The 12,028-nt window shown below is 41.1% G+C and overlaps 1 protein-coding gene across 1 annotated transcript; it reads left to right on the forward strand.

Annotated features, from left to right (window-relative positions):
- Positions 1-1,632: 1,632 nt before the first annotated feature.
- SSMEM1 (serine rich single-pass membrane protein 1) lies at positions 1,633-11,010 on the forward strand. The gene is made up of 3 exons (XM_017875057.1): positions 1,633-1,864; positions 7,247-7,301; positions 10,163-11,010. The coding sequence occupies exons 1-3, from the start codon at positions 1,682-1,684 to the stop codon at positions 10,657-10,659; spliced, it is 735 nt and encodes a 244-aa protein (XP_017730546.1). The 5' UTR covers positions 1,633-1,681; the 3' UTR covers positions 10,660-11,010.
- The last annotated feature ends 1,018 nt before the right edge of the window (positions 11,011-12,028 follow it).

Here is a 12,028-nt window from a genome sequence, read left to right on the forward strand (position 1 = left end):
AAAGATGCATTTCGAAGGCAGGTGAGGTGGGTGCAGTGGGCCCCAAGGAGGCACGTACAGCCCAGCCCCAGCTCTAGCGAGCCTCCTGGAGGAGATGACGCGTTAGAGAGTCAACAGCCAGAAGCCCAGGGCCTGGGGATTTGTTCTGAAGTGTGCCTCTAATAAAAACATTAAGCCATGTCACAATAAGCTACTGGATTATTACATCACGTATGCCCAATGGCCAAAGTTTTTCCTAAAATGATCCTAAGGTTAATACCGCGTGGTATTGTATATTAATGAAAATCGGCAGGTACCCTGTGCTCTTAAAGAGCTAACTTTTTTATTTAAGTTTTATCATTTTTAGATTGCTTTAGCAGCAATGTTGTTTTGCTCTAGTTTTAGATTTAGAGATGAACTAACCTGAAAATTGTTCAAAGTGAAAGGGCTCAAGGTACAGTCAAAATTAAAATACCAACCGGACGCGGTGGCTCACGCCTGTAATCCAAACACTTTGGGAGGCCGAGGCGGGCGGATCACGAGGTCAGGAGATGGAGACCATCCTGGCTAACACGCTGAATCCCCGCCTCTACTAAAAATACAAAAAATTAGTCGGGCATGGTGGCACATGCCTGTAATCCCAACTACTCTGGAGGCTGAGGCAGGAGAATTACTTGAGCCTGGGAAGCCGAGGTTGTGGTGAGCCGAGATGGTGCCACTGCATTCCAGTCTGGCCGACAGAGTGAGACTCTGTTAAAAAAAAAAAAATAGTAATAACAATAATTAGAATACCGGGTTCCCACCCACTCCGTATGTGACTTTCCTAAGAAGAAATTGTATGCATGTGACATAGTTCATAGTAGTTCATAACGGGCACATCTGTGTTTTTCCCTCTTCATGTAATCTATAAACTTGTGCATTTATTCAAGGCTTAAAAAAGAACACTACTGACCAAATGACAGTGAGCATTATGTATTAGGGCTGCCATAACGAAATATCATAGACAGGTGGCTTAAACAACAGAAATTATTTTTTTTTCATAATTTTGGAGGCTGGAAGTCTAAGATCAAATTGTCAGCAGGGTTGGTTTCTCCTGAGGCAGGTCTCCTTGCAGACGGCCACCTTGTATTGTGACCTTGATTTCTGTGCTCGCGAATCCTTGCTGTCTTTTTATAAGGATACCAGTTGTATTGAATTAGGGCCCTACCCTTATGGCCTCATTTAACTTTAATTACCTCCTTAAAGGCCTGGTCTCCAAATAGAGTCACACTGGAGGTGAGGGCTTCAACGTATGAATTTTAGGGAACACAGTTCAATCAGTAATACATTAGAACTGTCTATGATAATTTGCAATGGCATGATACATATAAAAGAGTCTGAATTAAAATGAGTGGATACAATAAACACTTAGATGTAAAGATAGGAAAATATAGTATATACAAGTTTTAGGGAAAAAAATTAAGGCAGAATGCACCATATTGAGGTATGGGGGAAAATACCGTAAACATTCACAGAAGTAATTTGAATAAGCCTTCCACAAACTTAGAAATCCAGGAAGCATTTGTCAGTTCCTAGAACAGTTGCTTATTATATGTCATAATAAGTTGCCAAGGAAATTGTCATACATCATAGAGGGAGTGAAGTAGTTCCCAGTCATCTTTATCCCTTTGAGCGTGGTTTATTTTTTGAGCAAGGAGTCATCATGGGAGACCTTTTTTCCTTATTTTGGGAGGTAGATCCTCCCCCCATACCTTTAAATTGTGCCATTCCAAATCAAGATTATGAATGCCGGAAGGATGACTCTTGTGGGACCATAGGGAACTTCCTGCTTTGGTATTTTGTCATTGTATTTGTCCTGATATTCTTCTCTAGGGCTTCTGTCTGGGTAGGATATCTTTTTTTTCATTTTAAATAATATGTTTACTGTACACTAGGAAAATTTCCATAAAATACATTTACTATACTTTGATGAAACTACTTTTAAAAGTTGTTTGGTTTTAAAAAAATGCAATCTTATTCTGCAGAATCTGGGAATATGGAAAAGGATGAAGAGGAAAATATAAAGCTACAGTTATCCTCTTTCCCAGAGAAAACCACTGTTAACATTTTGGAGTATGTTCTTCCAGTTTGTTTTTTTTCCTCTCTCTATCCCAATATATATCTCTCCATTTCTTTGTCTTTGATCTTACATGGTTGGCATTATATTGCATATATTTTCATATCCTGCTTTTTAAGCTTAATAATATATCGGAAATACTTCTCTAAATTATATTCACTCAGCAGCACTTTTAATGACTGCATAATTTTCTGTCTTTTGTTTGCACCAAAAAATTCTGCAAGTTTGAAATATTCAGATTGTTTACAGTTTATCCATATGCTATGTAATGCTGGCATAAACCTCCCTGCTGGTTAATGACTTCCAAATCCCTTTTCTAGCCATGTGATTCTAATCAAAGATACAAAAGTTGTCATATTGATAGGATACATGCTGTAGGATTTTGGGGTTTTTAAAATGAGGCAATACACTTTCTGCACAGAATAAGATGCAGAGCTAGACTAAACAGAACTAAAGTCACCACTAAAATGCCATCGTCTTAAGAATGAGATATCCTACTTTATCAGGAATGTGATGCTTCCAACATATTATGAGTAACCAAGCTCTTTTTTTTTTTTCTTGAGATGGAGTCTCGCTCTATCACCCAGGCTGGAGTGAAGTGGTGCAATCTTGGCTCACTACAACCTCCGCCTCCCGGATTCAAGTGATTCTCCTGCCTCAGCCTCCCTAGTATCTGGGACCACAGGCGCAAGCCAACACGCCCTGCTTATTTTTGTATTTTTAGTACAGATGGGGTTTCACCATGTTGGCCAGGCTGGTCTCAAACTCCTGACCTCAAGTGATCTACCCGCTTTGGCCTCCCAAAGTGCTGGGATTACAGGCATGAGCCACCACGCCCAGCGGTAACCAAGCTCTTATAATTTGCTGACATGATATCCTTGCTGGTCATTAATTCCAGGCTGATGATTAAGAAAACCACCATCAAGTAACATTATAGCCAGAGCCCTGTGCTGGCAGTGGTCAGTAAGACTTAGTGCTCTATGAGCTCTGGATGGGGTGGAGAAGGTTTGTTATGTCCATGCCAGCTGGATTCCATTCTAATAATCAAAGACTTTTTGATAACCACCACCTCCTGGTGAAGAAGAGCTTTCATCTAAAGTCTAAATGCTTCTTAAGGTAAATACTTTGCCAAAAGGAGATTTAGAATAGTGATAACTTATATGTGTCTTAGACTCCCTAGCTAAGTATATTGAATTTGTCTGGCCTGGCAAGCAAAGCTACTTTAGAAAATTAACAAAAAAATTGAAATTGATCAGTGGCAATTTCATCATGAATTAAGAGGTCTAAGCTATTTTTTTTTTTTTTCTTTTTGAGACGGAGTCTCGCCCTGTCGCCCAGGCTGGAGTGCATGGCATGATCTCAGCTCACTGCAACCTGTGCCTCCTGGGTTCAGGCGGTTCTCCTGCCTCAGCCTCCTGAGTATCTGAGATTACAGGCGTGCGCCTCCACGCCCAGCTAATTTTTGTATTTTTAGTAGAGACAGAGTTTCACCATGTTGGCCAGGCTGGTCTCAAACTCCTGACCTCATGATCCACCCGCCTCGGCCTCCCAAAGTGCTGGGATTACAGGTGTGAGCCACTGCGCCCGGCCCAGTCTAAGCTATTTTTCTGCTCCCTTGCTTGCATCAGCTCTCGGGAGTCATGCAGCCTTGAGCTTCCAGGACCTCAAGAGAGCACGTGGTCCAGCCTCCTGTTTGTAGGCAAGTAAGTTATCATTAACCCTCCCCCACCCATTTTTTATTGATAAGGCCCAAGGAAATTAAGTGACTTGTCCAATGTCACAAAAGTGTTAGTGACAGAAGAGGAACATACCCAGATTTCCTGTCAAATTATTTGTTTGCATCAAAGCATAGTCTGAAATGTCCACTTAGATCTCAGTCCTGATTAAAACCTTAATTATGTTTGAGGTTTCATCTTTCACTTTGTACCCTTGTGACGGCTACAATCTGCTGGGCTGCTTCTTCTGAAGGCTCCCAGATTTGAAATCTGAGAACGATATGAGAGCTAGTAAAGGAGGATGGAATTTTTCCTTCACTTTGAACTTCTTCGTTTTCTCTGCTAAACTTTGAGACTTTATTTACAAACTTTGAGGTAATGGTAAAAGCGCGATGGAAATGTGGTAATTATCCTCCAACACGAAGCACACTGATTTCCTCTGAATTTGCCACTTTTTAAAGCAGCATTCACCCTTTTGCTTTCAGACTATAAATACTATATTTAGTTTATATTTTTATTTTAATGTTTATTCATATTGTTAGTGTGGTATTTTTCTGGACAATAGCAATCCATACTCCTTATTTTGTTTATGTGAAAACTGAGCTTAAGAGGTGTTAAGTGGCTTGGAAAAATCAGAGTTGTTAGTGGCAGAAAGAGAGCCACGGCCCACATTTTCTACTCTGCCCCTCAGGGCAGGCACTCCTGCTGTTTTCACTCACTGAGTCACACACAAAGACAGTTAATAAAATGCTTTTCATAACCGCAGTTCATATGATCCCACCTAGTTTAATGCAAAATCTTTCTTTTGATTTTGTGGTTATGCTTTGATTTGACATCAAATGTGAGAGCTTTCTGTGGAAATGATATAAACCTAATAAGTGTTTTTAAACACCTTCTCCCGTCTATTACAAAAGTACACATTATATAGAAAATGTGGAAATTATAGGGCAGAAGACAAAACAAAATAAAAATCACTCCAGATTATGTAGAAATAACCAACTACTGTCAACTTTTAGGTTTATAAACTTCCAATTCTTTTGGGTTTTTTCCTTTTCTATAAGCTAATCTAAGTGATACATATTAAATTTAAAATATTTAAGCCCCTTCCAAAAGCATTTTTTAGAAAGTGGTATCTTTCTTTTTTTTTTTTTTAAGACGGAGTCTCGCTCTGTCACCCAGGCTGGAGTTCTGTGGCGCGCTCTTGGCTCACTGCAAGCTCCACCTCTCAGGTTCACGCCATTCTCCTGCCTTAGCCTCTCAGGTAGCTGGGACTACAGGCGCCCACCACCACGCCTGGCTAATTGTTTTTGTATTTTTAGTAGAGACAGAGTTTCACTGTGTTAGCCAAGATGGTCTCGATTTCCTGACCTTGTGATCCGCCCGCCTCGGCCTCCCAAAGTGCTGGGAGTACAGGCGTGAGCCACCATGCCTGGCCAGAAAGTGGTATCTTAAAAGAGAACTCCACTTTCAAGATTTTTGGAGAATGATTGCTGTAACCCAGAAAACAAAAAGGCACCTCATTAAAGATGCTTGCCTACCATTGCAGAGATCAGATATTAAGAAAAGAATGAGCCGAGGATCTTAGATTGCAGTTACAAATACCCAACTATGGCACTTTTCATTCCAAAGAAACTGGACTTCCACATAAATTCATTTTTTTCCTAATTGTAGACAATTTGAACAAATTGGGAGAGAAAAAGTCCATTTCAACACTTAAAGCCAACCATAGCTATCATTTTTATGCTCCTTAAAGTCTTTTTTTTTCATATTTTAAGCTAATTTGTGCTCATGCTGTATATACAAATTTGCATCTTGATGTAATACCATACCCAGTATGGTAGCACACTTATTTCCTCATATTATGACATACCTTTATTATAATTTTACAACTGTTTATTATATAATTGTACCATAATTTACTTAAACCATTGTCTACTTTTGAATTTTATATTACCGTAATTATACTGTGATGAATGTTTCTGTGCACAAAGCTTTCTTCTGAGGGTTATTTCTTGCTGATAGATTCCCGGAGAGAGAATTATATGTCAAAGGCGTTAATGAAAATTTCTAGTTTTTGTTATTTTCTGAAAGGGTTGGTTTATATCTGTGTCTTTTGGCAAAATCACTTTCAGCATCAGAAAATGGGACACTAATCTGAAAAATGGGACAAATATATTTATGGAGTATTGGGGGGCAGAATATTTGAAATTGGAACTATTCAAAGAAATCCATTTCTTCTGGTTGCCATATTCACAAATAATATATTATGATTACATTTTGGAGGAAACTTTCGGAGGGATTAAGGAGATATTAAGTTCATGAATTCAGGTACAGATCTTTGTGTATGGTAGATGTCTTCTATCTTAAAGAACTATCAATAATGTACCCTGATCAAACATCCTTTAAAAACTAAACTAATCTGGGCCGGGCACGGTGGCTCATGTCTATAATTCCAGCACTTTGGGAGGCCGAGGCAGGCGGATCACCTGAGATCAGGAGTTTAAGACCAGCCTTATCAACATGGAGAAACCCCATCTCTACTAAAAATACAAAATTAGCCGGGCGTGGTGGTGCATGCCTGTAATCCCGGCTGAGGCAGGAGAATCTCTTGAACCTGGGAGGCAGAGATTTCAGTGAGCCGAGATTGCGCCATTGCACTCCAGCCTGGGCGTACAGAGCAAGACTCTGTCTCAAAAAAACAACAACAAAAAACTAAACTAATCTGAGTACTATCAAAATTTTTTAAACACTATTTCTCTGTAATGTGAATGGGTACAGGAAAGCTTTATAAGCCATAGCTCCTTATCAGTGTTATTTTCTCTCAAGTCTGTTCCATTTTGTTTGTTTCAAAACATTTTGGTACATTCTGCTATCGAAGCATAGTCTTAATGGGAAGTGGAGGTAGGATCACTATAACAGGAACTCGATACATACTGAATTAGCTTATTATTTAACTCAGTAAGTACTTGTTTAAACTGAATGTTTAAAAGTAGACATTGTCAGGCCAGGCCTGGTGGCTCACGCCTGTAATCCCAGCACTTTGGGAGGCCAAGGCAGGCAGATCACTTGAGGTCAGGAATTCGAGACGAGCCTGGCCAACATGGTGAAACCCTGTCTCTACTAAAAATGCAAAAATTAGCCGGACATGGTAGTGGGCACCTGTAATCCCAGCTACTTGGGAGGCCGAGGCAGGAGAATCACTTGAACCTGGAATATAGAGGTTGTAGTGAGCTGAGATCATGCCACTGCACTCCAGCCTGGGCAACAGAGTGAGACTCTCCAAAAATAAACAAATAAAATAAAATAAAATAAAATAAAATAAAATAAAATAAAAATCAGACATTGTCAATGGGCCTTGGCAATAGTGTTTTATAACAAGTACATATTATCATAAAACAACTGAGATCACTCTTACTAACCTATGTTTCTGAAACAGATGTCTGAGGATAAAAAGGATGAAGGCAGTGGGACAAGTACTTCAGTAAAGAAAGGTGAGAACCAGTGCCTATTTGGTATTGGGCTATGAGGGGAAGAATACGTGTGGTGTTGCACGCCTGTAGTCCCAGCTACTCAGGAGGCTGAGGCAGGAGGACTGTTTGAGCTAAGCAGTTCAAGACCACAGCTTGAGCAACATAGTGAGACCCAGTATCAAAAAAAAAAAAAAAAAGAAAGATGAAGAAAGAAATTTGTGCTGAGTGTGGAAAGCAAACAACAGAGATGAACAGCTTAGAGCATTGTCAGACTTTGCACACTAGAGAAGGCCCATTGGGATTGGGTGAGTTTTTGCTTTTGGACTCCCTAGTGCAGAGGGACAGTTTAGCTGCTTAGCAAGAAGCTATGAATTACTGGGAGGTGGAGCTCAAGTTCTTTTTTCACTCCTTAGCACTCTCACTTCACATTGCTTGCCCTTCCCACACCCTCATTGTTAGTGCTATTACAGGATTATGAGCTGTCTATGACATCTTTTTCAACAACCTATAAGCAGTGGTGTGCTGGTAAATGGCTCTCCAAAACTCCTGTGTGTACATATGCTTACTAAAAATTTTACTGATATAAAGGTTGCACGTCATCTCAGCACCCCCGGAGGCTGAAGTAGAACTGCTTGAGGCCAGGACTTCAAGATCAGCCTAGAGAACATAGCAAAACCCTATCTCTTAAAAAAAGAAAATTAGGGCCAGGTGCGGTGGCTCACGCCTGTAATCCTAGGACTTTGGGAGGCCGAGGCGGGCGGATTACGAGGTCAGGAGATCGAGACCATCCTGGCTAACATGGTGAAACCCCATCTCTACTGAAAATACAAAAAATTAATCGGCCAGGCACGGTGGCTCAAGCCTGTAATCCCAGCACTTTGGGAGGCCGAGACGGGTGGATCACAGGTCAGGAGATTGAGTACCATCCCTGGCTAACATGGTGAAACCCCGTCCTACTAAAAAGATAGCAAAACAACTAGCCGGGCCGAGGGGCGGGTGCCTGTAGTCCGCAGCTAGCTAAAAAAGGGATGGCTGAGCACGGAGAATGGCGTAAACCGCAGGAGGCGGCAGCTTGCAGTGAGCCCGAGATCTCAGCCACTGCACTCAGCCAGGTGGCGACAGAGCGAGACTCCGTCTCAAAAAAAAAAAAAGAAAGAAAATTAGCTGGCATGGTTGTTTGCACCTGTGGTGTCAGCTACTTAGAAGGCTGAGGCAACAGAATCACTTGAGCCCAGGAGTTCGAGGCTGCCAGTGAGCCATGATCATGCCACTGCACTCCAGCCTGGGCAGCAGAGCGAGTTCCTGACTCAAAAAATTAAATAAATAAAAATTAAATAAGTAAATATATATCACACCATTTATAAATAATAAAATATACAATACTCCTTTTGGCCAATTTCATATAGACAACTGATTCTCACAAAACGCTCTCCTTGATTTTTGCGAGACCCTTGCACCTTAGCCAACCATGGCTGCAATTGATGAACAAGTATAGTTTCAGCGTGAATGTCATTTTCCTCTAAGCTAAGGAGTGAGATGAAAGCGAAGCAGAAGATAGATGTATGTTGGAACTTAACTTAGTTGTCAGTGACGTGAGTGACTTCTTTGCTGGAATGGATAATAGTTCTAAAATACTGGAAGAATATTTCCTCATTTTGCAGGGCTAGTCACAATGTAGTGGCTACAGGGATGACACTGGAATGTAATGTGCATTAGTAACATGTTCTCCATCATTTTCTTAAGCCTAGATAATCAACAAAACCATACATCAAGCCCTGATGTTTAGTGTTTGCTGATTTTCATGGTATAAATACTTTTACCAAAGCTGATTTTAAGCTACCCACAGCATGTCATTGAACATGGAGTTGGGAGGAGATGTGCAGTAGTGTATCCTTAAAATAGAATTTCTGCCGGGCGCGGTGGCTCACACCTGTAATCTCAGTACTTTGGGAGGCCAAGGTGGGTGGATCTCCTGAGGTCAGGAGTTTGAGACCAGCCTGGCCAACATGGCAAAACCCTGTCTCTACTAAAAATACAAAAAAATTAGCCGGGCATGGTGGCATGTGCCTATAATCCCAGCAACTAGGGGGGCTGAGGCAGGAGGATCACTTGAACCTGGGAGACAGAGGTCGCTTGAACCTGGGAGACAGAGGTTGCAGTGAGCCGAGATCGTGCCACTGCACTTCAGCCTGGGCAACAGAGCAAGACTCTGTCTCAAAAAAAAAAAAAAGAAAGAAAGAAAACACAGCATAGAGTTTCCAACATCCAAATACAACAGACATAAAAAACCAGAAGAGCACACAGCATAATCAAATGTAGTAAGATAATTAGGAAGTGATAGGTTTTGAGTATTTATTACCTCTATTTTTATTAATTGAATGTATTTTAAGTTGTTATAATTTAGTTTTTAATAATGGCTATGTTTAACTATCTCACAAAATTACTGAAAGTTTATCAGCTCTTCTGAGCGGGTACAAGCCAACTTCAGCACACCACTACATAAAGGAAAGATCCTTTTTAGTTCCTGCTCCCCAAATCACATTCATATACGTGCTTGAATCTTTAAGAGTTCAATTTTCAAAGGAAAAAAAGTGTTCTTCCCTGGAAAAGTTTAAAGATCTTTTCCTTTGATATTATGTTTAGCATCCACAAAACTTCAAAAGTGATATGTCAAGCATCTATCTAAGCTCTCTGGTCTGCAGGAGTTGGGATATGGTACTGGAAAATGCAGTCAGCTGCCAACACTTGCAGGTGACTGGAGAAAAGCAATGGCTTGACAAATGGCTACTAAGAGTGAGCTATATGTGCACAGGCTTCTTAAGTAATAGGAATTTATAGTAACCAACAATGTTACTAACTTGATATGTTTCATTGGTTGTTAGCAAGCAAAGAGACTTCCTACAAGTGGCAAAGCAAAGACGGTGCCTGGGATCCCTCACAGACAATGAAGAAACCAAAGCAGAGCCAACTTACTCCTGTAACCAACTCAGAAGCAGCTTTGGTCAATGCCTATCTTGAACAAAGACGAGCCAGGCGCCAGTCTCAGTTCAATGAGGTGAACCAGAACCAACATGACAGTGATACTACGGAGAGTGGCAGTGAAGAATCTAACTCAGAAGCCTCCTCATGGAAGGAGAGTGAAAGTGAACACCACCCATCACCAGACAGTATTAAGAGGAGAAAAATGGCTCAGAGGCAAAGGAATCTGGGAAGTTACCAAATGAGTGAAAGGCACTGCCTCCACTGCAAAGCCATGAGAACCAATGAATGGTTGGTGCACCATTCCCAACAAAAGGCTTCAGTAACACCGCCAATGAAAGGAGACAGTCAAGAGGAAAGTTCCATATCTGACATTAACACGAAATTTAGTAAATTTTGAATTTTATCACGTTCTTCCCTCACTTGAAGCCGAATGAAAGAGATGAATAAAACATGAAAAATCACCAAAGCTCTAGGTGAGGAAACTTTTACAGCAAAGTCTCTCCACCAACAAACAAAAACATACTTGGAAACCAAGAGGTGAAATCTCACACAATTCTTTGTTCAAAAAAAAGGCCATCGAATGTGTTTATGGCACCGTTAGAACACCGAAGATCTGTATCTGCGATGATTTTTTAATTTGAAATAGCACAAGACAGATACTTTGTGTCTTGAGTGTATGTATTTTGTTTATGTCTGTAATACGAATACGAAAGCTCTTTGAAAATATGTTATTTATGTTGAGAAACCACTTAAATGTATTCAGATGTTTTGCTTATCTGACTGACTGAATGAACTAGGTGAAGTTGGTTGGAATAGAATTGCCCCATCCTGTCTAGGTTTGACCCCATAAGAACTGTGTTGCCACACATGTCAGCTAGGGGCTAGTGTGGAAGAGAAGCCCAAGAGGCTGGAATAAGATCTGATTCCTGGAGTAGGGAGAAGAGGCAGCATGACCCAGAAGGCAGTTGGGCAGTGGGCTACCCACGGTTGTCTTCCAAAGTGCACGGCAAATGTTAAAGGAAAAATTATTCTGACACTTGTCAAAATGGTCAGGAGGACTTCATTCAAGACTCTGTTGCAATAGGGAGTAGAAATTGAGCTCCACTCTGAATACAACAAGGACAAGTGGGGATTTATAGCCAGGAGCCGGAAGAGGACATCGTAGGACAGGAAATTACTAAAGAGAGACGTCAAACATAGGGGGATTCCTGCTAAAGTGACCTAACAGGATTCATGCTAAAGGCAGGCCAAGGACTTACACATCAAAAGTGGAGAATGAAGCCAGGTGTGGTGGCTTACGCCTGTAATCCCGGCACTTTGGGAGGCCAAGGTGGGCGGATCACCTGAGGTCAGGAATTTGAGACCAGCCTGGCCAATGTGGTGAAACCCCACCTCTACTAAAAATACAAAAATTAGCCGGGTGTGGTGGCATATGCCTGGAGTCCCAGCTACTCGGGAGACTGAGACACAAGAAAAGCTTGAACCCAGGAGGCGGAGGTTGCAGTGAGCTGAGATTGTGCCACTGTATGCCAGCCTAGGTGATAGAGTGAGACTCTGTTTAAAAAAAAAAAAAAGTGGAGGATGAGGAATTTGATTAGTTATTAAGGATGGGGAGACTCTCGATAAACCTATTCAGTAGGATTCTTGCCAAAATTGGGTTGGGCAGGTCAAAGACAGGATGGAGTCAAGATTGAGTCCTACTTAAGAAGAGGGCTCAGAGGAGCCTGAATAAAGTTTGGCCAAAGAGAGAGTCTTTGTCACAAGTT

This window comes from Rhinopithecus bieti, unplaced genomic scaffold, assembly GCF_001698545.2.
Source record: "Rhinopithecus bieti isolate Rb0 unplaced genomic scaffold, ASM169854v2 scaffold_8783, whole genome shotgun sequence".
NCBI classification, from domain to species: Eukaryota; Metazoa; Chordata; class Mammalia; order Primates; family Cercopithecidae; genus Rhinopithecus; species Rhinopithecus bieti.